At 40.9% G+C, this 27,555-nt stretch overlaps 1 protein-coding gene across 2 annotated transcripts; it reads left to right on the forward strand.

The window, feature by feature from the left end:
* Positions 1-4,308: 4,308 nt before the first annotated feature.
* KCNJ9 (potassium inwardly rectifying channel subfamily J member 9) lies at positions 4,309-26,710 on the forward strand. 2 transcript variants are annotated; one of them, XM_074262294.1, is made up of 5 exons: positions 4,334-4,503; positions 7,407-8,340; positions 18,000-18,325; positions 21,544-21,655; positions 26,172-26,710. In XM_074262294.1, the coding sequence occupies exons 2-4, from the start codon at positions 7,431-7,433 to the stop codon at positions 21,595-21,597; spliced, it is 1,290 nt and encodes a 429-aa protein (XP_074118395.1). In that variant the 5' UTR covers positions 4,334-4,503; positions 7,407-7,430; the 3' UTR covers positions 21,598-21,655; positions 26,172-26,710. The 2 variants fall into 2 exon arrangements, with proteins under 2 accessions (XP_074118396.1, XP_074118395.1); XM_074262295.1 differs by lacking the exons at positions 21,544-21,655; positions 26,172-26,710 and having other exon boundaries at positions 4,309-4,503; positions 18,000-18,967.
* Positions 26,711-27,555: the final 845 nt, after the last annotated feature.

The following is a 27,555-nucleotide window of genomic DNA, read 5'->3' on the forward strand; positions in this document are numbered from 1 at the left end:
CAGCTGTGGGTTCAAGAAGGGCTTGGATTCTGGGAGCCCAGCTAAGCAGCCCATCCAGCAGAGAACTAAACATAAGGGGAACATACTACAGATTCAATGAAGGGAGACAAGGATTTCCAGGACCAGGATCTGGGAAGTATTCTATTGTATAGAAGCCACTCTTGGCATGTGGCTCACTAACATTATATTGGGAATCCAAAGTCACTCTCCCCTGGATGTTGTATTTGTGGGAAAGCATACCCCCGGTTAAGGGGTAAGTATTTTATATAAAGCATTCTTATAGTACCATGGAAGCTATTAGATAATTATTAATGGAGAACTCTGCCTGAAATTTAGAAGCTACAGAGAAAGATGTATAACCCCTCAGGAGTTCTCTTAGAACCCTAAGACAAAGACATTCACTTTCCCTTGGGACCTAACTTCCCAATATGAGTTCCATTGTGGGGAATCCTAAAGAAGGGGTTCCAACTAAAGTATATCTGTCTTCTTTACCTCACCCCCCCCAAGAAAAGATCCTGAGCTTCAGGATATGTATATTACATATATGTTTTTGCTGAGGCAATTGGGGCTAAGTGACTTGTCCAGGGTCACACAGCTAGGAAATTTTAATTATCTGAGATACTGAAAAATAAATCTGAGACCAGATTTGAACTCCCGTCCTCCTGTCTTCAGGGCTGCTATTCTATCCACTTCACCACCTAGCTGCCCCTGCTGTTTTCTTTCATATTCATGTCTTAGCATAGTCTTTGGCACTTAGTAGGTGATTGATACAAGTTTGTTAGTTCATTGAGTGGTGGATTGAGTACCTGAAATACCTATCTCACAGGGTTGTGACAACAGCATTTTAAAACTCTTAAATTACTATATAAATGAGGTTTACTTTCTGCTTTTTACAATTGTAGCTCAAGGCTTCCTCCTTCAGGAGTTCTCCTTAAATTCATACTTGTCTATTCTCCAAATGACCAGTGCTATCTCTGATCTTGTCCCATTTCCTCAACACAACTACTTTATGTATTTCTACTGATATTCTAAATGTCAGCTTTTTCTTCCTCATTAAATCCTGAGCTCCCTAAAAGTCAAGAACCATGCCCCATCTTGATTCTATGTACTAATGCTAGAATGTTATTATGTTCTCTGTGACCATTCAAAAAAAATTTGATGATTATTGAACAAGTGAGCTTAGTCTACAGGAAGGACTTCCCAACTATCATTATGGAAACTAGAATGGGGGAGTTATTTAAATAGTAGAGTCTACTTTCTCAAGAGCTGTAAGAGCAGGAGAGACCTTCCTTAATAAATGTCTTGAGTTGAATTGAATATGACATCTCAAGAGTACAGTGTGTTTTTCCTTTCTCTAGGAAATGGGGCCAGGTCCATACAAATGTGGCCTTGTGAGGAGTTTGATTTCCTTTGCCCCAAGCCCCTGGCACAGTGGTGCCAACTTGAGCTGCCCCTTGGCAAGACAGATAGGGGTAGGCGAGCAACTCCAGGCTCAGGTGACAGGGCTGTGGCCAGAAGGCGTGGATGGGGAGTAGGGCTTTAATAGCCTCTCTGATGCCAATCTTGGGCTGAAAACCCGATATTTCCACTTAGAACAACAAGAAACATGAAGAAGGTGGGGCGCTGATTTGAGTAATAGGGTGGGGAGGGGATGTATCTGGAGTGCCCCCTGCAGATCACAGGATGCCAGGATGGAGGCAGAAGATAATTCATTCAAATTCATTATTAAATGCCTAGTGTGTGAAGGGCCTCAGCCATATGCCAGGGAAGAGTATTTCCTGCCCTCAAGGATCTTGTAATTCCCTTGACAGAGCTGTTATAATATAGACTATACTAGGCAATACAATATGACCCAATACAAGTCATATATTATTGGAGACAATAGGATCAGGGTTTGGATAATCCTGTTTTAACCCTCATTTGACAGATGAATAAATAAAAGACCAATGGCTTGCTTAGCAAGGGCTAATAACTGTTAAGTAGCTGAGTTGGGATTAAAGCCGAAACTCTCTGATTCTCAGTCCTGTGCTACCATATCTCTTCTTCACAAAGAGAAATCCTAACCTTGTCCAAGGTTCATTCCTCGATGGCCCTGTACAAAGATTACGCTACTTCGAGGACTTCTCGTTTCATCTGTCTGTGTAGATGTTCTTTATATTGCTATAGATTATGGTCTTTACATGATTTGGTGAATAGTCTTCAAGACACATTATGAAAAGTTTATTATCATAGTCTATCTAGTGATGAGACAGATAGGGGAAAGAGAAAGAAAAAAGGATTTCTATTGTGCTTACTACATGCCTATGATAAGCACTTTACAGATATTATCTCACTTGTTTATCGCACTTTGGCAAGGTAGATGCTATTATTATAATACCCATTTTATAGTTGAGGAAACTGAGGTAAGCAGAGATTACATGATTTGCTCAAGATCACAAAGTATGTGAGTACCCAAGGCCAGATTTGATATCAAATGTTCCTGACTCCAGGTTCAACTCTCTATCCACCATATCACTCAGCTACTGAATAGAATTCAGGAAGACATGAATTTCAAATCAGACCTCTCACATTAGCTGTGTGATCCTGGACAAGTCATTTAACTGCTCTGTGCAAAATCAAGAAGATCAAATGAGTTAATATATGTAAAGGGCTTTTCAACCTTAAAGCATTATACAAATGTTGGTGATAATGATGATGAAGAATTTCCTTGCAGACATATAATTAAGAGAGTCATTAAGAAATAGAAATTCAGCCCATTACAAATCCATATGATAGGATCTGCCACCTCTTACATTTTGCTAGCAAGAAGTCAGGGTTTGATCTCCATGCTATGGTGAGGAATCAAAAAGGGACATTACAAGGAAAAACAACAAGGGTGAATAATAACAATACTCTTAATGGCATCTTGTATTGGCATGGTATCATACATTAAAAGGCTCTTTTGATTCTTCACTGCAGCATGACTGTGGAGCTATTCAGGGAAAATGCAAGTTCGCTGAACCCTACCAAACTGAAAGGACTTTGAGTATGGATCTTATGAGAGTGTATATTTATCAACAAAGGAGGAAAAGGGGGAAGGAAACAAGCATTTATTAAGTACCTACTAAGTGTCAGGCACAGTTCTAAGAACTTTATGAATATTATCTCATTTGATCCTTATAACAACTCAAGGGAAGTAGGTGTTATTATTGTTATTATTACCCCCATTTTACAGATGAGGAAATTGAGGAAGACTAACTTAATTGGTGGTTAATTTTGGAGGGGAAGGGACATACAGAAATTCATTAAATACACACAAGGGTAATAATAAAAACTAGCATTTAATCTAGTGCCTACTATGTGCTAGGTAATGTGTGCTAAGTGCTTTACAAATATTATCTCTTTTGATCCTCACACACCTTGGAGGTGGATGCTATTATTATCCCCATTGTACAGGTAAGTGAGACAAACTGAGACATACCCAAAGTCACAAGACTAGTAGGTATCTGAGGTCATTTTTGAACTCACCTCTTTTTGACTTCAGGTCCAGTACTCCATCCATTCTACCACCTCTGTCTCTGTGCATAAGTGAAGGTATTATCCACATAGATGGAATCATGGCTTTTTAAAAGTATTGCAGTGAACATTTCTAAAGCATTATATATTTTTAAAATGTTTTCAGATTATTTCAAGGTTATACAATAAGTAGTATCTCTATACAGATAAGAAAAAAAAAACTGAGGTCCAAGGAATTTAAGATTATTTGTAAGACTCCCCTAAGGTTTTGCATTTAATTAATGATGAAGCTGAGACTAGAACCCCAGACCCCCAAATTTTCTGCTGGCCAGTACTTCTCCAATGCCTGTCCCACTCCTTTCAGTTACTCCCAGGCTCCCTTTCTCAATCTCCTCTGAACCTGATTCAGGATAAAAGCTGCACTAATACAACTGAAGAATCTCATAGTTGGTTGGTTTCAGTCAGGGAATAGCTCATTTCACTCACATCCTTGTGAGGTAGGATCCCACACGTTCACCTGTTAAGGGATATCTCTGGATATCTTGGGGAGCCCATCCCTGTCCCAATCTCCGAACTTATGAGAGCCCTCAATTTCAAAAAAGGAAAAGAAGCTTCAGTAGAATGAGCTGACTTCCTTGGTGGTAGAGGGGGGAGGTCTAGTGCAAGGAGTGAAGAGGCGTGTGGTAAATATTAGCTAAAAATAACCATAGTGTGTTGATCAGCCTCTAGTGGTACCCAAGATTGGGGGAGAGTACGGGGAGGGCGGGAGCCGTCGCCTAGGAGGCCACCAGACTGGTTACCGTGGAAACAGGCAGGAGCAGGGGAGCCTGGGAAGTTAGGATGACACAGATAGCGAGTCCTGGTCGGAGCTGCCGCTAAATTTAGGAAAAACAGTGGTGTCCTCGACTTCCATTCTCCTGGGGGGGCAGCCCTGGGGGGGAGGTGTCAGGGGCATGGACGCCACCCCCTGGGGGGCCCTGCTGCTATCTCCTCTGCTCCCCATGCACTGTGAGTTGAGTTGTGGAGGGGGGATTCAGGGTCTGGGAGCCCCGATTTCTGTGGCAGTAGGGAGGATGGGATGAGGGATGGAGAGGGAGGTCTGGATCTCTCTAATTCTTTTCAGACTACCTTGTGAATGACTACTTCCCCAGTACTCTTAAATATTTCACTCCCTTTAATGGTTTTAGAACGGGGGAGTGATACCATGGGGACTAAAAGACTGAGGACCTTTGGGAATGGGGAAAAGAATACACAGAGGATAAGGTTGGGGGGTGGGGAGGAATGCAAGGAGAGGCTGGACAGATCCTGGAATGGAAAATGTCATTTGAGATCTTTACACCCCTACAAGGAAAAAGATAGTCCCTCTTCACTTTAACTGGAAGAAAGGGGTTGGGATGGGGGTAAAAATAGGAGGGTCAGCCTTAGTTCTGAAATAATGGGTGAGGGGAGAAGGTTATTAAAGAGGGAGCTGAATGCTTGGATTTCCTTTGTTGACCTGAGCAGGAGAGTTATCTAGCAGGCAGAATGAGAGAAATGACACCTGGGACCCTAGTAAAGCTGGACCACTTTGGGGGGTACCAGGGGATTGTGAACTAGCTAGATTGTTTTTTGAGTGACCTAGGGCCTCTGAGTTGGAAAATGCTTAGAAATCTCTCCAGGAGGACAACTCCAGCCGCAGTGGAGGAAAAAGGAGGTCAGTGATGGGAGGGGGGAGAGAGAAAAATTGTTTTTTACCATCCTATTCAAAGTTAGGGTAATACTATACTCTGTGATTAGAATGGTGTTCCTTGAGCTTTCCTGGAGAATCTATATAGGATTTACTCTGCCCCCTGAGTCCTGAAGCCTTTTTCAGGTTCTCCTCTGACAGAGAATATGGCTGCAGTGACTCTAGGGCCTGGAGTTACAAATCCAGGCAATTTTTCTGTAGGTCTTGGCCAGACTCTAAAACCAAGAGACCTTCTTCAATCCCTTTCCCCCAACTCTTCCTTCCACTCCATCTTATTACTCTTTCCTATTATGGCCACCCTATTTCATTCTGCTCTCTATATTCTCCAATTATCAGCTTAATTTGGGAACTCCAGATTGATTTGGGGTTGGAGTCCAGACAAATTTTAGGTAATTGCTAGGAGAAATCTTTTATGATGGAAAAAAGGAAAGGAAGGAGTAGCAGAACTAATAAGGGTGATAATAAAACTAAGAGTTGGTTTTATGGAAAAAAAAACAACAAAATAGATAAAACTTTAGTTAATTTGATCAGAAAAAGGAAACGAAAACCAAATTACCTGTATCAAAAATGAAAAGGGTGAATTCACCTCCAATAAACAGAAAATTAAAGCAATAGTTAGGAGCTATTTTGCCCAGCTGTATGCCAATAATCTGACAATCTAATTGACATGGATGAATATTTACAAAAATATAAATTGTTAAAATTAACAGAAGAGGAAATACAATACTTAAAGAATAAATAAAAGTGAGCTTCCCTGAAAAGACCAAATTTAGGTAAGAAGGAAGGGTAGGTCAGTAAGTGTGAGATAGGCTATATCAAGTGCTAGGAGAAATAAGGAAGAAGAGACTGAAGAGTTTGGGATGTGGACTAGAGCTTCATTTAATCTGATCTAAATTATTTTTTCTAATGGAGAAATTGAAGTGCATTGACAGACAGAACCCACCAACTCTCCTGAAGTACCTCAGTTCTATTTGCCTCTGCCCTCTTTCTTCTTGCCTTATCTCTTCCTTGCCTTTCAACTATTTCTGAAAACAGAACCTAGAGGGAATTGAGCTGACCTTGCAGCAGAGAGGACGGTGGTTAGACCTCTTTAGAATTTCTAGGTGGGCTTCCTAATACAAAAAAACCTCCACTCAGTTTTGCCTTCCCAAAGAGTCAAAATAGTATTAGTGTAAAGAGCCCTAGATTTAAAGTCAGAAGATGAGTTTGAACCTAAACTAGCTATCACCTCACCTCCCTGACCTTCAATTTCATCATCTTTAAAAGAGGGATAAAAAATTTGCATCACATTCCCTGCAAGCTTATTGTAAGGAAAGAACTTTGTAAACCATAAAAATACCAAACAAATAAGAGCTATTATTATCTCCCTGTGGGGGTAGAGAAGAATAGGGGGACTGAGCTGAGAAGGATGGAAAGACTCATTTTTTAGTTATTTACAGAAAGGAAAGGAAAATTGGGAAAGCAGCAAAGACAGTAAGGTGGGGACAAGAGTGGCCTGAAATTGTCCACAGAGGTTCTGGACAGGATAAAATGGCAGCTGAGTAATTTTCAATAGAGAGAAAATAGAGATTATTAGTGAAGTGAAATGCACAGAGTTTTGGCTTAGGATGCAGATGCCCTGAGTTCCCGTGTTCGAATGCATTTAATTCAAACCCACATTTATTTTAAATAAAAATAACTGCCATGCATATCTCCCTTTAGGGTTGGCAAAGAGCTTTCCGTGTTATTTTCTATCTCATTTGACCCTCACAACGATTCTGTGAGAGGGTACCACTGGTATCCCATCCTCGTTTGATCTAGTACGCCTGAGGTGTAGGGAGTAGAAAGGCAAAAAATAAAAATAAAAAACTGAGCAGTCTTTGTCCTCGAGGATTCTATTCTTAGAGCTGGAAGGGACTTTGGAGATCGCGTAGTCAGACCCATTATCTGACAGACGAGGAAGCAAGGTCCGGAGAGGTGAAGGCAGTGTCACCTCGTCCAAGATGACCGAGGCCAGGGTGGGCAGGGCGGCGAGCGGAAGCCTGGTCCTCCATTCTAGGTCCAGGTTCATGGGGGCTTTCGGGGCGCTTGGCAGACAGGGCCACTGGGGAGGTGATGGGGTAGCGCAGGTGGAGGTGGACCGGGGCTGTCCCGCAGCTTCGGGCTCCCAGGACCTCGCTCCTCACTGTCCCTTCCATATCCACAGCCTCCGAGGGGCGTCGCTGCTGACATGGCTCAGGAAAACTCGGCCTTCTCCCCTGGGCCAGAGGAACCACCCGGGGGTCTCCCCCGCGCCCTGGCTGCGCGCGCCGAACCCCGGGAGCCCCCGGAGAGGCCGCCCCGACGGGGCCGTCAGCGCTACGTGGAAAAGGACGGCAAGTGCAACGTGCAGCAGGGCAACGTGCGGGAGACGTACCGCTACCTGACGGACATCTTCACCACGCTGGTGGACCTGCAGTGGCGGCTCAGCCTCCTCTTCTTCGTGCTCGCCTATGCGCTCACCTGGCTCTTTTTCGGCGCCATCTGGTGGCTAATCGCCTACGGCCGAGGGGACCTGGAGCACCTGGAGGACACGACGTGGACGCCGTGCGTGAACAACCTCAACGGTTTCGTGGCCGCCTTCCTCTTCTCCATCGAAACCGAGACCACCATCGGCTACGGGCACCGCGTCATCACGGACCAGTGCCCCGAGGGCATCGCGCTGCTGCTGCTGCAGGCCATCCTGGGCTCCATGGTCAACGCCTTCATGGTGGGCTGCATGTTCGTCAAGATCTCCCAGCCCAACAAGCGCGCCGCCACGCTCGTCTTCTCTTCGCACGCCGTGGTGTCCCTGCGAGACGGGCGCCTGTGCCTCATGTTCCGCGTGGGTGACCTGCGCTCCTCTCACATCGTGGAAGCTTCCATCCGAGCCAAGCTCATCCGCTCGCGCCAGACGCTCGAGGGCGAGTTCATCCCCTTGCACCAGACCGACCTCAGCGTGGGCTTCGACACGGGCGACGACCGCCTCTTCCTCGTCTCGCCACTGGTCATCAGCCACGAGATAGATGCCTCCAGCCCCTTCTGGGAGGCGTCACGCCGTGCCCTCGAGAGGGATGACTTCGAGATCGTGGTGATCCTTGAGGGCATGGTGGAGGCCACTGGTGCGGGGACTGGGGCGTGGAAGCAGGGGAGCGGGTGGGAGCGGGGGCCACGAGGACGGAAACAAGGAGAGCGGGACAGGGACCGACACTCCTAGTGGGAGAGGAGGGCGACGGGAGACTTTCAAGGGGCTTGTGGGTGCTAGGAAGGAAGGCAGCTTGGACAGTGAGATCAAGGGGTGGGGTGATGGTAGACCTAAGGGACTGGTGGAGGATGCTCACAGGTGGAGGAGGAAGAAATGGGGAGAGCCGAGAAATGCAAGGGCTTGCTGTAGAACAGCTCCAGTGGGAGGCTCACGGTGGGGGAGAGGGACACAAAACCTTAAGAACCGGAAGGGACTGGAAAGGTTGTGTTACACTTGAACAGGAATCCTCTCTACAACCAACCTGGTGGGGGAAAATAAGCAAGCAAACCTCACTACCTCCCGAGGCAGCCCACTTCACTTTTGGACAGCTCAAATTGTCAGACTTCTATTCCCTTATTTGGACCTGAAATCTATCTCTTCTCCCCTTTTACCTTTTGTTCCTAATTTGGGCCTCTGGAATCAAGCAGAAAAGTCTAATCCTTTTTTTCTTGTATAACCTCTCAGATATTTGAAAAAAGCAAGTTCTTTCTAAAGTTTTCTTTTTTTCCCCCCAAACTAAACATTCCCAGATCCTCTTAGGCACTTTCAATCTTATCAATATCCGTCTTAAATTATGGCACCCAAATTAAACACAATATCCCAAATGTAGTCTGATAAGTTCAGAGGCACAAGCAGAATTATCACCTTTACACTGGATTCTTTGCCTAAGAATTCATTTGATTTTTTTTTTAAGTTGCAGACAACAGACAGGTGTCTGGGAGATAGGGAAAGTTTAAAGCAAGAGGAATGGATGAACAGAGTCACAGGACAAAAAGTAACTGAGTATGATAGATGAGGAGGGGGGAGGTTAAGTTGACTCACCTTGAGGTTGGGAAGTTCGGGGAAAATTAGAGCCAGGTAGCTGGGGAAGGAAATATAAGAGCAGAGAGCTAGAATAAAAGTGCAGGGGCTGAAGGGCAAATGATCATAGTAATGGGCCAAAAATAATTTGGTGATCTGAGGTGGCGTAGGACAGGGGTAAGGAAATAAGATCTTGGAGCAGGGGACAAGTGACTGGGGGATCAGACATGGGGAAGATAAGGAGATGAGGTATTAGTTATTAGAGCAAAGAAATACATTGTTTCTGTTCTTTTGCATGTGTCTGATGGAGGTATTGTTACAGCAAAGAAATGCTTTGTTTCTCTTAATACTTGTACAGGGTCCTGATGGAGGTATCAGTTGTTAGAGCAAAGAAATGCATTGTTTCTGTTAGTACTTTTACATGGTCCTAACAGCCAACCCCCTCCAGCCGCTTCTAATTCGCCTTCTCAGTTTGCCAGAAATTGGGGGCTGTTGGAAAGGACTTAAGGTCAACAGAGAATAGTACTCAGTCATTGAAGACTCTGTAGGCTGAGACACGTCCCACATCCAAGACAGGGGACTCTGAAATTGCTATGGAGTAGTCTCAGAGCTCCTGCTGCCCCCTGGCGGTCTCTTTCTGACAAACAGCTGTTTAAGAATCCACCTCTTTGGAATTTCATGGCTTTTAAACCCCTTTCTCCCAGTATTTCTTTCTTTCTTTTTCTTTCTTTCTTTTTTTTTTAGAATTTTTTTCCACAGTATATATGCATGAGTAATTTTTAAAATAATATTATCCCTTGTATTCATTTTTCCAAATTATCCCCCCCCTCCCTGTACTCCCTCCCCTTGATGACAGGCAATCCCATACATTTTACATGTGTTACAATATAATCTAGATACAATATATGTGTTTAAATACCATTTTCTTATGGCACATTAAGTATTAGATTCCGAAGGTATAAGTAACCTGGGTAGATAGACAGTAGTGCTAACAATTTACATTCACTTCCCAGTGTTCCTTCTCTGGGTGTAGTTATTTCTGTCCATCATTGATCAACTTCTCCCAGCATTTCTAATAGCCCCAACCCTGTTCCTTTACTATCTTCCCATCATCCCTAGTATTCCTAGTAACCACTCCAGTCTTTTCCCTTCTCTTCCTTCTGCTTCTTAAGACACTGCTCCACTTTCCCTTTGTCCTCATCATTATCTTCCAAAAAACTATCTTTCCCACACTGCCCCAAACCAGTTCCAATAGTACTTCATATTCTAGCATCCATCATGGTAAAAACAAAATCTTATCACACCCAAAGATTCAATGGGTTCACAATGTTGCGAGGGAAACTGGCCTTCTGAGGTAGATCTATAGGGGAGAGAGGTCTAGCTCTCCTGACTTTACTTACTAATACCAAAATATCGTGGTCAGTTCTAGGCACCAAACTCCAAAAAGAATGTTAACAAAGTAAAGTATGTCCAAAGGAGCAGAGTGACATTGCTGAAGTTTTAAAACCTTGTCACAAGAAAATAATTTTTAAAATGGGGATTATTTGATGTGGAAATTACTAGACATGTAAAAGCTGACTTTAAATCTATGTATGACTGCAGAAGAAAATAGAATCATTCTCTGCTGCTCCAGAAGTCAGAACTAGAGAAAGTAAACAGGTAAGAAATGAACTTGGCTCAACAAACTATGGATTAACCAGCAATTAGAGTTGTCCAACAATGGAACAAGTTGTTTCACAAATGATTGTAATCTTCATCATTGGTAATGTTTAAGCAGAGATTAAATATTTCACCTCTTAGTGCTAAGGAGTACTCGAAAAGCTAATCACTGTATTTTAAGAACTAAAAGTTGAAGAGTTTTTCAAAAGCTGTTTAGTCTACCTCAAGAATTCCATTAACAATATGATTTGCAAATAGTTATTCAGTTTTCATGAGACTTACAGTAATGGAGAGCTCAACTAGCCAATCAAAATGCATTTGTTAAGCATAAGAGAAGCAATATGAGAGGCAGTGGAGCACAGTAGAGTCTTACCTAGCTTTAATCACTGAATGGCATTGCCTCAATCAAAATGTAAAAACCTTAGATTAAAATGACCAAAATCCCCACTGCATTCAAGGTCATCTCCAGGCATCCTGATCTACATCTTGCCACTATCCCAGATGTGTTTGGAGGAGAAAGACAGGTGACTTTGCACAGTCCTCCCTCATGTAAATCAAACTCAACTGTATTTTAAGACATCACTTTCCTGATGTCATGGTTCTCTTCAAGAATGAAAGACAAACAACAACAGCATAATGGACAGATAAAATTCTTGGAGTTAAGAAGACCTGAATTAAAGTCCCATCAGCTGTGTGAACGAGGGCAAATCATTCAATATTTCAGTGTTTTAAGCAACACTCTAAGATTATAACTGCCAGGCCATTTCTGAAATATGGTTCCTGTGTTCTGTTCATCTTCCTTGTGGACTCTGCTGCTGGGACCCTGAGATCTAATAAGTAAACTTTTGCTTTATCTTTACCTCTACATCATTTTTCAGCCATTTTAAAACTATGCTACAACTCATATTTGCTGTCCCCTTTTTTTCTTCCCTTTATATGTTGTCTTTCCTCATTAAAACATAGCCTCCTTAAACTTATTCTCTCTTGCCCTATAAAGCAAAACTGGATCATTGGGTGAAAGTTGCAAATAGGCAATAGTTACTACTTTATTAGTTAGTGTATTCTTCTTTATTTGAAATATTTGAGCAATGGTTGGATGACCCCTTATGAGTTATGTTATATAGGGAATTCCTATTCAAGAATTAATTGAACAAAATGGACCCTGAGATTCCTCCCAACTCTGAAATTCTGGGATTATATTGTGAAGTTCATAATAAAAACAAAGAACAGATTTAGGGACTGAAGGGAGTGATGGAAAAACAGAAGAAAATGAACAACAAAGGGGATTTCAGAGTTCAAAATCATGAAGATTTTGAATGATTGTGAATCTGGTGTATGTATCTCTCATAAGTAGCTGAAGTAAAGGAAAGATATAGTCATAGAATTTGAGGATGATGATGAACTGAAGGCCAGATTTTTAAAGGAAGTATTAACTTAAATACTGAAGTCCTCAATGGGAGGGAGGAGGAGTGTTAGGGTAGAAAAGAATGCTTACAAACTATTCTTTTAGTAAATTATTCCAGGATTTTGCCAGTAATAGAAGTCAGGTTAATTCATTTTACCTTCTTTTGTAAATTAAGATATTTGCTCTTCTCTAGACCCACAGCACCTCTTCCCTTCTTCTTTAAGATCTTTCAAATATTTCCATGGCACAGCAGGCCCATCTGTCAGTTGTGTCAGTGTTCTGGATGTAGGAGCCAGGAGCCAAGCCATCAGAGTGTATTGACTTGTTTCTCCTTTGTTTCAAAGAGAATCAGCAATAGCATATGATAACGTCTTGACTTGCAGATGAATTAGATTTCAGTGAGACAGAGTTGTACAAAATTGCTTGAACTCATGGGGACAGCCAAATATTGCATTGTCAACTCCTCAACTACCTTGGCTTTTTGTTTACTGTGAATTCTTTTTTTCTATCTTTCTTAGTCTAAGGTTCCTTCCTAATAGAAGATTAAACAGAAATAAGTGGAGCACTTTAGCCTATCATCAATTCTAATACTTTTATCAAGGATAGTCCTCATTCTTTCTGTATCTTCCTCATAGCCTCTCCCCCACAATTTAGAGAAAATAAAAACAAACCAAAAAATCATTGAGAGGCAGCACAACATTATAATTAGAATACCAGATTTGGGGTCAGGAATCTTCTGGTTCTGTTTCCTTTACTCTGCAACAATTCATTTAAGTAATCCCAGGCTTGACTCAAACTACCTCTCTCCTCCTTTCTTATGATGCAATAGTTTTCCAGTTTGGCCAGTCATTCCCCAGTTAATGGGCATCCTCTTACCTTCTAAATCTTTGCTTCTACAAAAAAGAACTGCTATAATTATTTCTGTGCATATGAAGCCTTGTTCTTTTCCCTTATCTCTCTGCTATCTCTTTGCTAGGCTTAACTAGTGGTGTTACTGGGTCAAAGAATATGTGCAGTTTAACTACTTTGGGGACATAGTTTCAAATTGCATTTCCATATGGCTGGAATAATTCACAGCTTTGTCAGTAGGGAATTAATGTCCCTATTTTCTTGCAAGTCCTCCAATATTTGTCAGTTTGATATGAGTGAGATACAAGTCCACATTGTTTTAATTTATATTTCCCTAATCGTGACTTGAATTATGTTTCCATATGGCTACGGATGGCTTGAATTTCATCCTTTGAAAACTATCTGTTTGTAGCTTTTGACCATTTATCAATGGCGATATGCTTTTTTAATGTAATTTCCAATGATAAGATCACATTTCTGATACTGAACCATTTCATGGTGGCAAGGACTTTCTGATGAGAACTTTCTTTTTCTCATCTTCAATAACTGTGCCTGCTAAAGGAGGCAGAGCTCCATTATTTGCAGAAGCAGTTGCCAGGATTCTTCCCCAGAGAGATTGCTTCCCAGAATGATGACTTCAGGGGGCAAGCTACTGGTTCAGCAGGTGTTCTTATTCATGTGCTCTTGCGTTTACCTAAGAATTGAGGATGTTGGTTGCAGTTGGTAAAGAAGGTGAGTCAATTCTTGATAGTGATTGCTCACCTCAATGATGGCTGTAAGGTTCTGGCTGAAAGCAAAGTCTGGGGACACTACTGTTCCCAAAGCTTGTAGGTTCAGAAGTCTGGGGTATCTCCCTTAGGGTTGAAGAGAAGACGATGGTTAGGATGGTGATAGTATTTTGACTTGCTTAGCATATACTGCCTCCTGTCTTTCCCTCAGGCTGTCTTGCTGCTTCAGTATGCTACCTTGCCTGCTTGTAAATGGCAGTTGGTAGGGTTGGCTGTCCTCTTTTCCACGAGAGCTATTTCCTCTTATAATAGTTTCAAGAGCTGGGCTGGAACAGAGCCACTGATCTGGGGGATGCTGCTATTCCCAGAACTCTCGGACCTATTTGCCCATTGGTGGCAGATGGTATTAGTAGTGGTAGGGAAGTGATTGCTCCTCTCAATAACAAAAGCTCATAAGCTGTTAAAGCACTCTCCTCCTAACAACTCTGAGATGCAAGTAGTACAGGCATTTTTACATCTATTTGTTTTTCTATCTGACCTTTTATACAATTCCCAGTGGGGGAACTTCCTCTACTTTTTATTTATTTATTTATTTATTTCTCTTCCTCCTATTTTCATCTTTATTTTTAAAATTTAATAGTATTTTTCCAATTACATGTAAAGATAGTTTTCAGCATTCATGTTTATAAGATTTTTAGTTGCAAATTTTTTTCTCCTTTCTTCTCTTATCTCCACCCCCTTCCCAAGACAGCAAGAAATCTGATATAGGTTATGCATGCACAATCACTTTAAACATATTTCTATATTAGCCATGTTGTGAAAGAAAAATCATAACAAAAGGGAAAAACTATTTGAAAGAAAAAGCAAACAAAAAAGATGAAAATAATCTGCTTCAATCCATATTCTGTCTCTATGGTTCCTCTCTCTGAATGAAGATAGCAGTTTCCATTCAAAGTCTATTGGAATTGTCTTGGATCAATATATGTTAAGAACAATCAAGTCTATCATAATCTTGCTGTTACTATATACAATATTTCCTGTTTCTGCTCACTTCATTCAGCATTAGTTTATGTAAGTCTTTTCAGGCTTTTCTGAAATCAGCCTGCTCATTTTTTCTTATAGAACAATAATATTCCATTACATTCGTATACCATAACTTATTTAACCATTCCCCAATTCCATTCAATTTCCAGTTACTTGTCACTATAAACATTTTGCACATATGGGTCCTTTTTCCTCTTTTGGGATACAGACCCAATAATGACATTGCTGGATCAGAGCATATGCACAGTTTTAGAGCCTTTGGGGCATAGGGAAATTTCCTCTATTAATGCAGATTGCAACCTATAATCTAAGTAAATTACTCAGGGATACTAAGAATATAAATAGATTATCTAGGATTATCCAGTCAGTATATTTGTAGAGAAGGGACTTGGAAAACTTATCTGAGGCTTTATCCTGATACTCCCTCTTCACTATATTCTTCTGTGTTCCTATTCCCCTTTTACAGCTTAACAAACTAAAACTGAATGGCAAAGTGATGTATCAGACAGTTATTATCCAACATCTCCAGAACCAAACCTCAGTGTCATTTTCGCTACAAAAAGACAATGGGATCAAATGGAGGCAGTGCTGGGCTGAGATTTGGGGAAACCTCTGAATCCTACCTAGATATTCACAACCTGGTCACCTTGGCTCATCTTCTAACCTTCACCCTTTAGGGCTTCAATATTTTCATTTATAAAATAGGCATAATAATAGCACTTAGTATCATAGGGTTCTTATGAGGTTCAACATTTGTAAGATACTTTGTAAACCGTGGAGCATTATATTAATGTAAACTATTATTACTGTAATTACCTATGAGGTCTAATTTGCTTCCTTGAAATTAGTATCTGCCTCTGATTATTACCCATTCTTTGTACATTCTTCTGTATTTAGACAACTAAAGTCATGAATTTGAAGATTTGTCTCTTTTAGGATACAGTCTCCCATGAATGAATACTGATTAATCAATCAAGTAGCAAGCATTTATTCAGTGATTGTGATGTTCCAGGTATTATGCTGGGCACTCAGGACACAAAGATAAAAATAAAAACAGTTCCTGTCCCCAAGGAGCAAATTCTAATGGGGGGAGACAATATATACATGCATAAGTTTATACAAGACAAATACAAGGAAATTGAGGGTATGGAAGGAGCTGTTATGATGAACAAAAGCTTCATGTAATAGGTTGTCCTTGATATGAGCCTTGAAGGCAAATGGGAATTCTAAGAGATGAGAGTGAATTGAAGTAAGGGGGATAGTCAATGCAAAGACATGGAAATAAGAGATGAGAGTCAAGTAAGCAAGAATTCCAGTTTAGCTGGACTGCAGGGAGTTATGTCTAATAAGGCTGAAAAGATAGTCTGGGGCCTGGTTGTAAAGAGCTTTAAAGGCTCAACAGAAGGAAGGGAAAAGCATTTATTTAGTGATTATTATATGCTGGCCACTGTGCTAAGCATTTTATTATTACTCCCTCATTTGATCTTCACAAGAAGCCTTAGAGACAAATATCATTATCCCCATTTTATAATTAAGGAAACTGAGGCAAATAGAGGTTAATTGACTTGCCCAGGGTCACACAGTCACTATAGTTATATACAACTGTTACTGGAGACCCAGTGTTCTATCTGCCATGCTACCTAACTATTTTGACATAGCTAGAGGAGATTACACTTGATCCTAGAGTCAATAGGGAACCAATGAAATTTCTTGATTAAGGGAGTGACATTGTCAGATCTAAGCATTAGGACAGCTAGATGGCAGTGTGGATATAGAGCCAGAGCTAGAATCAGGAAGATCTGAGTTCAGATCAAGATTTAAAACACTTAGTAGCTGTATGATTCTGAACAAGTCACTTAACCCTGTCTGCCTCAGTTTCCTCATCTGTAAAATGAGCTGGAGAAGGAAATGGTAAGCCACTGCAGTATCTTTGCCAAAAAAACTTCAAATGGGGTCACAAAAGTAAGACAAGACTAAATAACAACAAAGTTTTAGGAAAATAACTTTGTTAACTGTGTTTTGATGGAGAGACCCAAGGAAGGGAGATTATTAAGGAGTCAGTCCAGTCGTCCAAGTGAGAAGTGATACAATCCTGGCCTAAAGTGGTGGCTATGTGAATGGGGGAGAGACAGATACAAAGAATTGTAGCTATGATGAGATGTAAGACTTTTTTCCCTTTGTTTCATCTGTTATAATTATAGGTTATCCACAATACCAGGTTTGTATTATTTTTGTGCACAGTATTCTCCTTTTCCTTCCCTTTTTATTTTAAAACCCACTCCATCATGTTCCCAAAACTCCAGATATATATGTTTTACCTGCCCTCATCAGGCATATTTTATCCCTTCCTAAGGACCAAATATTCCTCTATTTTAGGTAGTAGTCTCTCTCTCTCTCTCTCTCTCCCTCCCTCCCTCCCTCCCCCCCCCTCTCTCTCTCTTTCTCTCTCTCTCTCTGTCTCTCTCTCTCTTTCTCTCTCTCTCTCTCTCTCTCTCTCTCTCTCTCTCTCTCTCTCTCTCTCTCTCTCTCTCTCTCTCTCTTTTACTATTAAAAAGCTGAGGCAGTGAAAAGTTAAGTGACTTTACTACAAAGAATAAAACCCAGATCTCCTACATCTGAAGTGAGATGAAGTCTAGCAGATAACATTGTTGTTGAAAAGATGACTGTATTGGAAGAGGTGGGGGACCAGGTGACTTACAGGGCCCCTTCCATGGATTTTAACAGCAAATGGGCATATCCCTAGACATCATTTCTAGAGAGATGGAAAACTATGGAGAGGTATGGTGGCTAGAAAGATGAGAATATGAATCAAAATTTTGTCAAATCTGAAGGGTAGGGAAAGGATAAGAAAAAGGTTTCTATAGTAAGGTGGGAAAGAAACAAAGGCTTTGTTTGTAAGACTAGAATGAAGATCCTAAGTGTGTGTGGAAATGCCTTTCGGGTACTACGAACAATCTAAGAGGCCTTGAGATGAAATAATGTGTTTGGGGATGCTAGAAGGAATGATGATGTAGGGGAGCCGTTTCTTGACTCCTGTTCTCCAATTCCCAGGGATGACTTGCCAAGCCAGGAGCTCATATCTGGTGGATGAGGTGCTGTGGGGTCACCGCTTCATGTCCGTCCTGAGCTTGGAGGATGGTTTCTACGAGGTGGACTATGCCAGTTTCCACGAGACCTTTGAGGTGCCCACCCCCTCCTGCAGTGCCCGAGAACTGGCTGAGGCTGCTGCTCGGCTTGATGCTCATCTCTACTGGTCCATCCCCAGCCGGCTGGACGAGAAGGTGGAGGAGGAAGGGGCGGGAGAGGGGCCAGGCTGGGGGAATGAAGGAGACAAGGAGAAGAATGGCCGCCTGCCCCCCCCAGAGAGTGAGTCCAAGGTATAGCTATATCCAGAGGAGGTAGGAAAACCCCGCCCCCTACCACCTCCCAACCCCCAGCGTCAGACAGATGGCTAGGATTAGGATGGACAGGACAAATGGTAGCAGAGAGGCCTAGACAGAAAAGAGAAAAAAACTTAAGTACCCAGAAAGAGCTTGAAATTCAATGGGGCCTTGAGAACCTCAGTCTAGGATTCCCTCTTGGGGAGAGAGATAGTATGGGTGTTAGGGGTGGAATTAAGAAAGCATTTGCCATGGAATTAGGTGGGTGGGATAGTGGTTATGGACCATTGCATTTATGCTTGTTATTAAATCTATTTAAAGATGGACACACATTTGAGTGGTATAGGGTCAGATCAGTATTTGGGTAAGAAGGTAAAAGGAGAGAGATATGATCTAATGAATACATGACAGGATAGGAAATTGAGAGTTTTATGAGAAGATGGGTAGAGAAATGGATGGAGGATAAGATTAGGATTATATGGGATTAAAGTGTTAAATTCACTGGAGAGGGAGTTATGTAGGAATCTGAGTGAATGGATGGATGGATAGATGAATGGAAGGATGGATAAGACAGAGAGAAAAAATATGGAAATTGTTGAGTGAGTAGGGAAGAATGGCAGAATGTTGATACATGGAAAAGTAGAAAAGAGATAGAGGGGAATTAGGAACTGTTCCTGCCCCATTCCATGAGGGCAGAGAGCTCTGATTGAGGTTAGAGGGGAGAGAACTTGTGCCTTGGGGGGAAGAAAGAGTAAGTCATGGGTAGCTGGCTCTTCAGATGGGCTCTTAAAAAGCTTCTATACTAAGATAATTATACGCATATATAGATCTATTTTTAATTGTGGGGTAGGATGGGGTAGTAAGAGTTTGGGAGTGATCCTAACATCAGTAGGTAGCTCCAATGCATTTGGGGATCAAAAGAAGCTCTTCCTGGAGAGGAGAGGGAATTTGAGCAGTAGTGTTCATTCAGACAGGGATCATGTGAGCCAGAACTGAAGAAGGAGGGTCTTCTATCACTTTTGTTACTGTTGAGCAAAATGGGAGATTGGAAAAAAAAGTTAATCGGTGCTCTTGACTGGGTTTTAACCATGTGTGGAGCACTGACCTGGGCACTATAAGAGAAACAAGAGAACATGAGAAGAACTGGCCCCTATCCTGATCATGTATCTGGTAAGAAAGAATACACATGTGAAAAAACTGAATAAACAATATACCAATCGGTATAACTGAGACTCATTCCAAGTACTAAAGCACTAAATAATGAACATACAAATTGGGAGAGGGCAGTAGTATCCTTTGAGCTAAATTCTAAGGCATTTAAGGATCTGTGCCAGTGGGCAAAGAGAGGACAGCATGATTACTGTGGATAGAAGGAATTTATAGAGGTCTGAAAGTGGGAATGGGAGCAGACCAACTGGGAAGAACCAGGTGAAATGGAGAGCCTGAGCATGGTGGAGAGAAAAAGGCCTTGAATCTCAGGATTAAGAATCTGGGTTCTTCTGAGCTGACATCAGAGAACCATTGACACTTTTTCAACAGTTCAATGAGCACTAAGTTCTTGCTCATCCCAGGTCCTGGGGTTACAAAGGCAAAATGAAACACTTATACCCTCATGGAGTTTATAGTCTATTGGAGAGAGATAATACATGTGCACAGAGAAGTAAATAAAATATATAAGAATAAGGACAAGAGCAGTGATTTCACTAGAAAAGGAAACTGCCGGCTGAGAAACTCCCTCTACAATTCCTTTTATCACTGTAATAGTTGGTACTTTCTCTGAAATTCATAATCTTAGCAAGATCTCCAAAAAGATCAAATGTCTTGCCTAAAGCCACTTAGCCAGTATATGTCAGAGACAGAACTTGACCTGTCTTCCTAGATTCAAGGCCAGCTCTCTAACCATTGTGCTTATATATGGTAAAGATGCACAGAGAATGAAATCGTGGAATCACGGAAAGTATCATCTAGAATTGGTGCTTGAGCTGAGCCTTGCAGGGCGTTAGAGATAGCAAGAGGTAAGGAAGAAGAAGAACATTTCAGGAAGAAATTATGGAGGAGAGGAGAGCAGCAGAAAGTGGGGAGAGGAAAGGATCATGGAGGGCAGCTTTTGCAAAGGCAGAGAGATGAGAGCAGGATATGCATAGGGAACAGCAAGGGAGTGACCTTGGATTATGAGGGACATGTGCTTTCGGAAGATTTGTCCCGTGATGATTGTGGGATGGATTGAAAGGCAGGGACAAAGGGGGTAGGGACCTCAGGAGGCAAGAAGGAAGTAATTGAAGTAATCCATCCATGAAGGCCTAGAGGAAATGGCACTTAACATTTAAAGATTGGGTTTGACTTTAGGTCAATTCCCTGAGATTGAGTACTCAAGGAGAGAGGACCTGAATTAGCATGGTGGCTATGGAAATAAAGCTAATCTCTTGTGGGGGAAGGATGACCAGGATGTAGTGATGGATCAAAAAAAAGGAATAAAGCAGAGAAGAGACTCATAGGTGACTTTGACTGGGACTGTGGCCTGCTGTCTGTCTGTGCTGCTCCCCCTGGGAGCCCCCCTGCCCTGAAAGAATCTCCCTTTCATATCCTCTCATGCCCTGCCTGCCCGTCCCATCCTTCTGACCCAGTAATTTAAAAGCAGAGGCCTATGGTACCATGAGGGATAAGGGTGGGGGCAAAGCCCAGAGGGTAAGGTGTGATGAGGGGAGGCAAACTTCTGTGGTCATTCTTCTTGAAAGGAAGCAAAAGAAAACATGGTCACTGCCCAAGTGAACCCACACCCTAAGTCCTGTCTGCCCTCAAGAGGGAGGGGGGACATATATGGCAGTGCTAGCTTAGTGAGGGCCCTTTGCTTCACAACTGTGACTTCATACTCACTCCTGCTCTTTAATAAACTTATACCCCCTCTTGGGGGGGAAGAACCCCAGCCCCATGTCTGGTCTGTTCCAGGTGAGTGTGTGTGTGTGTGTGTGTGTGTGTGTGTGTGTGTGTGTGTGTGTGTGTGTGTGTAGGGGAAGTGGGATGGAAATGAGTGTCCAACAATAGGATGCTCAATGATGGGAGGTACTCAAGAGCCAAGCTTCTTTCAGAGAAGGAAATACTGACATTTAGGGTAGTACTTAAGGTTCATATCATAATTTGTTTTTTTGTTGTTGTTTTCATACCATAACAAACTACATGATGTAGATGCTATAGGCACTTTTATCCCCATTTTACAGATAAGAAAACTGAGGCTGAGAAGCAAAGTGATTTTGCCGTGGTCATCCACCTAATAAGTATGAGAGGTAGAGTGCTTGTTTGCCAAATGAGCAGGAAACAGAAGATTGAAAGGTAAATTTAAAGGCACCTGGATGATAGAGGTGGGATTCCAAAAGACCCAACCAAATGTATGATGGCATCAGTCTATATACTTAAATACTGCAAAGAGCCCTGGCTTCATCTGCCTAGGCAGTTTTCACTGGCATAGATCACAGCTCCTTTGAATCTGAATAATGGATTTGGAGAGTCATTCCACACTCAGAGCTTCTATAACCTTGTGGTTCTCCTGGTAATAACCTCCTTGCCACTGAGCTGGGCTGGTTCTCAGACAGAAGCCATCACCAGGCAGCCAGGCAATGGAGTGGAGAGAGCACCGGGTTCGAATAAGGAAGAACTGGCTTCAAAGCCTGCCTCAGACACTCACCAGCTTTGTGACTGGGCAAGCAACGTAACCTCTGTGGGCTCCAGTTTCATCTACAAAATGGGGAAATTCCAGAGTTGTTGTGAGAATCAAATGAGATAATAATTATAAAGTGCTTAGCATAGTGTCTGGCACATAGTAAGTTCTACATAAATGTTAGCTAGTTTTATTTTCTATCATGAAGACTATACCAAAAACCCTTCAGTCTGGTCAAGATTTGCCAGTACATCCATTCATCAAGAACTAAGTCTCATATCTATACCATGATGAAGCATTGGGAGGTGAAGATAAGGATCTAATAAGAAGGAATTCAACTGGAATAAGTGTAAATTCCTAGGTAAATTTGTTTTCCCAAAAAATCATAGGGGATGGGGGATGGGGGAAATCCAGTTCCTGTGAAAACATATAGGTTTCAGTAGATAGCAAATTCAGTCTATCAGTGGTATCATGGCAGCCAAAACAAAAATGCATTTCCATACTGCATTGAATAGTGTTCAGAACAAGGGAAAGGATAGTATATTGCCTTCTATTTTGGTCTGAAAAACTACTTTCCTTTCTGAGTATCATACTGTAGGAAAGACATTGACAAACGAGGGTGCCTCCAGAGGATAGCTAAGATGACGAGAAAACTGGAGGCCATGCTGTGTAAGGGCCATTTGAAGAAATGGGATGTTTAATTCCCCCATCCTCCCCAAAAAAGTTAAGGGAGACCCAATAACTGTTCTCAGTTATTTGAAATATTATCATATAGATGAACAGACATAACTAAGAACAATGAGTGAACATCACAGAGAAGCAAATTTCAGTACAATATAAGGAAAGACTTCCTAACATTTCAAGTTGTCCAAAAATGGAGCTGTTTAGTTTCCTGTAATTAGAAGTCTTCAAGCAGAGGCTAGATGACTCCTTGGTGGGGATATTGTAAAGTATTCTTGCTCAGATTAGAACCACAGGATTCTGAGCTGCAAAGAGCATTTCGGGGCATCTGATTCAAATTCGTATTTCTTTTGCTTGGCACCAGAGGTAAGATGTAGAACCACTGGGTGGGAAGCTACCCAGTCAAGCTCCTTGAGAGTAGGGCATATCCACCACACTTTGCATGGCACCTGGTACATAGGAGATGCTTAATAAATTCTTCTTGCTTGATAATAGAAAAACAAGAGGAGAGCAAGTAAGATTGACTTCAGGAAATTGTATATCTACTTCAACAACCATAAACTTCTGCTAAAAATAAAAGCCATCTTTCTAACACCAATATTATGTTAGTTTCATGAGTTAATCAATACATCAAGATCATTCAGGATTACTTGGAAGATACCACAAGAGAAATAACTCGTTTCAACAATCCTCTGACAATAAATATAAGTCAAAGCATAAACCGGGGAAATGGATTGTATTCTTGCCAAAAGTGGAGGAGATCAAATGCAAAGCTCAGGTTGAAGAGGGATTTCATGTGGATAAAGAAATCCTTTGGATGCTCCTGTTTGTATATGACATTGTTCTGATTGTATGAAGTTCAAGGATGTTAACAGAGCTTAATGATAGAGATTTGCAAGCACTCAAAGGAGTTTGTCCACACAAGGAAGATCAAGAGAATAAAGAATGTCTATTATCTATATATCAACATATGTTTGCATAGACACCCTATAGAGCAGGGGTTTTAACTTTTTTCCATCATGACTGTCTTATAAAACCTACAGATTCCTTCTCAGAATAATATTCTTAAATTTAAATTAAATATTGGTTTTCATTTTAGATACAAAAAAAATAAAATACATAGGATTATCAAGGAAATCAATTATATTGAATTGCTTTCAGGAAATACAGAGCTCTTTTACTAACCCCAAGCTTCCCAGGAAAATAAAGGTCCTTTTTGTTTTTACCAATAACATTTTATTGGTGTTGCTAAAGGAAGTAAGACATGAAACACAGATGAGTATCATCCAAAAAAAACATGGTAGAGATGCATAGGTTGCAATATATAAACAGCGAAGAACTGCAAACAGTAATAAAAAACATGATCAAAGAATTGTATGACAGGAAGTTCTCTAGTCCTGTGGCAACAGAAAGGGATAGCCCATGTGCTATAGCTATACCTGTATCTTCACCACTTCAGAAGGAAGCAAAGAAGATCCCCAGTATATTGGGCAGACCCCCATTGGCAAAGTGAGATGTGGATGAATTGTGACCTATGTTGAAGGAGAGAAAATCCCCACTGATGAGATTATAAATATCTTTAAGTACAAGAAAAAAAAGTCCTCAGAGCTGTCCAAAAGTAGAATGGCTTGCCTTCATAATATGTGATATCTCCATCCCTGGAGAGCTTCAAAAGACAAGTAAGTGACCCTTTGAAGCAATATCATGTAAGGAATTCCCACTTAAGTTAAAGGGTACATATCTACTGTCCTTCCCAACTCAAAGACTCTGTTATTCTTAGTTTGGTATTTGAGCTGACACTCATAGTTGTGGAAAGGACACCAAATTGGGGATTAAGAAAGCAGTCCTGTTTCTGACATTATCTAGTTCTGAGACCTTAACTAAGTTATTTAACTTGTCTGTGCTTTGGTTTCTTTGTCTCTAACAAGAGGAGTTGGATTGGGTGAGCTCTTCTAGCTGTGACTTTTGATACCATGATGAGGGAAGTGAGTGAAAACTCACTCTCAGAAAAGTAGAGATTCAGAGAATCCTCTGTGTTGCTTGGGAACAGGAAAATCCACTTGAGCTGTGAGGTGGGACCATCTGTGAAATTTCCTCAAGAGCTGGAGGCAGAACTAGGTATTTGTGTGTCTGGGTACACATAGCAGAAGAAGAAATACTTACACTCATACCCATTGTGGATTCTAGTTTTTTTTTTTTTTTTTCCATCACCCAGGTAACCATCAGTGACTTCTTTCTGACTGTTATCACAGGCAGAATGAAGGTCATGAAGGAAGACAGAAGGCCCTACATCTGGTTTAGGGTGCAGGAGATGGGAATTTTGGGATAGAAAGGGAAAAATTGGGAAGCATATAACAATAGGGGAGCTGCATCAAGGCTTTTCTGTCCCCAAAGGCTAAAGGAAGAAGTCAGCAGAATTGGATTAGTTCCTGATCTTCACTCCCACCTATATTTGGAACCCAGTTATATTTGAAACCCGTTAAAGCTCACCAAAGCAATAATAGTTCATACAACAGATGTGACCAAGGGATCTTGTTAGAGGGCAGGAGACTGAAGTCAGATGGTATGTGTAATGAAAGGGGCCCTGAATTATCCAGAGGATTTCAAAGAATTTAAAGACCATCAACTTAAATGGAAAAACATAATTTTTTCTTAAACAACATGAATATCTATTACATACAACCTCCACTTTTACATCTCTACTGTAGAGGAACTCATAACTTCTTGAGGTAATTTATGCTGGCTTTCTTCAGCTATTTTATTTATTTTAAAAACAGATTTATTTTTCCCTAATTACAAGTAAAAACAACTTTTAACATTTTTTAAAAATAATTTTGAGTTCTACTAAAGATCATTATTGATCACAAAATAGATAATTTTGATTATATTAAGTTTAAAAGTCTGCAAAACTAATGCAGACAAGATTAGAAAAGAAGCAATAAACTGGGAAAATATTTTTATATTCAAAAGTTCTGATAAAGGCCTAATTTCTAAAATATATAGAGAATTAGCTGAAATTTATAAGTATTCAAGCCATTCTCCAATTGATAAATGGTCAAAGGCTATGAAGAAAAACTATTTCTAGTCCTATGAAAAGGTACTCCAAATCAACGCAAATTAAGACAACTCTGAGATGTCACTACATACCTGTCAGATTGGCTAAGATGACAGGAAAAGATAGTGACAAATGTGGGAGGGGATGTGGGAAAACTGAGATACTGATACATTGTAGGTGGAATTGTGAATGGATCCAACTATTCTGGAGAGCAACTTGGAACTATGCTCCAAAAGTTATCCAACTGAGCATACCCTTTGACCCAGCAATGTTTCTATTGGGTTTATAATCCAAAGAGATCTTAAAGGAGGGAAAGGGACCCACATGTGCAAAAATGTTTGTGGCAGCCCTTCTTGTAGTGGCAAGAAACTGGAAACTGAGTGGATGCCCATCAGTTGGAGAATGGCTGAATACATTATGGTATATGAATGTTACGGAATATTATTGTTGTGTAGGAAACGACCAGCAGGATGATTCCAGAGAGACCTGGAGAGACTTACATGAACTGATGCTGAGTGAAATGAGCAGCACCAGGAGATTAATATACAAGGAAACAACATGATTATAGGACAGTTAATTCTGAAGGACGTGGCTCACTTCAACAATGAGAGGATTCAAAGCAGTTCCAATTGTTCAGCTATGAAGAAAGCCATCTACACCCTGAGAGAGAGAGGACCATGGAAACTGAATGTGGACCACAACATAGCATTCTCACACTTTCTGTTGATGTTTACTTGCATTTTGTTTTCCTTCTCAGGGTTTTTTCTTTCTAGGTCAGATTTTTTCTTGTGCAGAGAGATAATTGAATAAATATGTATGCATATGTTGGATTTAACATATTTTAAAAATGTTTAACATGGATTAGACTACCTGCCATCTAGGGGAGGGGGTGGGGGAAAGAGAAAAAAATTTGCAACAAAAAGTTTTGCAAGGGTCAGTCTTGAAAAATTACCCATGCATATGTTTTGTAAATAAAAAGCTTTAATTTAAAAAATTCTTTTTGAGTTCTAAATTTTTTCCCTCCTTCTGTCCCTATCTCCTCCCCCACCATTGAGGAGGCAAGCAATTTGATATAGGTTATGTAAGTGTAATCATGCAAAACATATTTCTGTATTAGTCATGTTATAAAAGAAAACAGACCAAAAAATCCCAAAAGAAGTAAAGAAAAATGCTTAAAATATGCTTTGATCTGCATTCAGATTGAATCATTCTTTGATGAAGGTCATTTTCATTAAAAGTCCTTTGGAATTATTTTGGATTATTTTATTGTTGAGAATAGCTAAGTCATTTACAACTAATCATTGTAAAATATACACTGTTATCTTGGTTCTGCTCATTTCACTTTGCATCAGTCTCTGTTTTTCCAAGTTCTTCTGAAATATCCTGTTTGTCATTTTTTATAGTACTTCATCACAATCATACTACAACTTGTTCAGCCATTCCCCAATTGATGGGCATCCTCCTAACTTCCCACTCTTTGCCACTACTAAAAGAGCTCCTATAATTATTTGTGTGTATATAGGTCTTTTTCCTTTTTGTTTTTATCTCTTTGGGATATAGACCTAGTAGTGGTATTTCTGGATCAAAGGTATGCACAATTTCAGAGTCCTTTGGGCACTGTTCCAAATTGCTCTCCAGAATAGCTGAATCTGTTCACAACTCCACCGACAATGCATTAATGTCTCAATTTTCCCATCTCCCTCCAACATTTATCATTTTCATTTTCTGTTATATTAATCATTCTGATAGATGTAATGAGGTAACTTACAGTTGTTTTAATTTGCATTTCTCTAATCAATAATGATTTAGAGCATTTTTTCATATGATTTTAGATGGCTT

Source organism: Sminthopsis crassicaudata, chromosome 4 (genome assembly GCF_048593235.1).
Source record: "Sminthopsis crassicaudata isolate SCR6 chromosome 4, ASM4859323v1, whole genome shotgun sequence".
Classification (NCBI taxonomy): domain Eukaryota; kingdom Metazoa; phylum Chordata; class Mammalia; order Dasyuromorphia; family Dasyuridae; genus Sminthopsis; species Sminthopsis crassicaudata.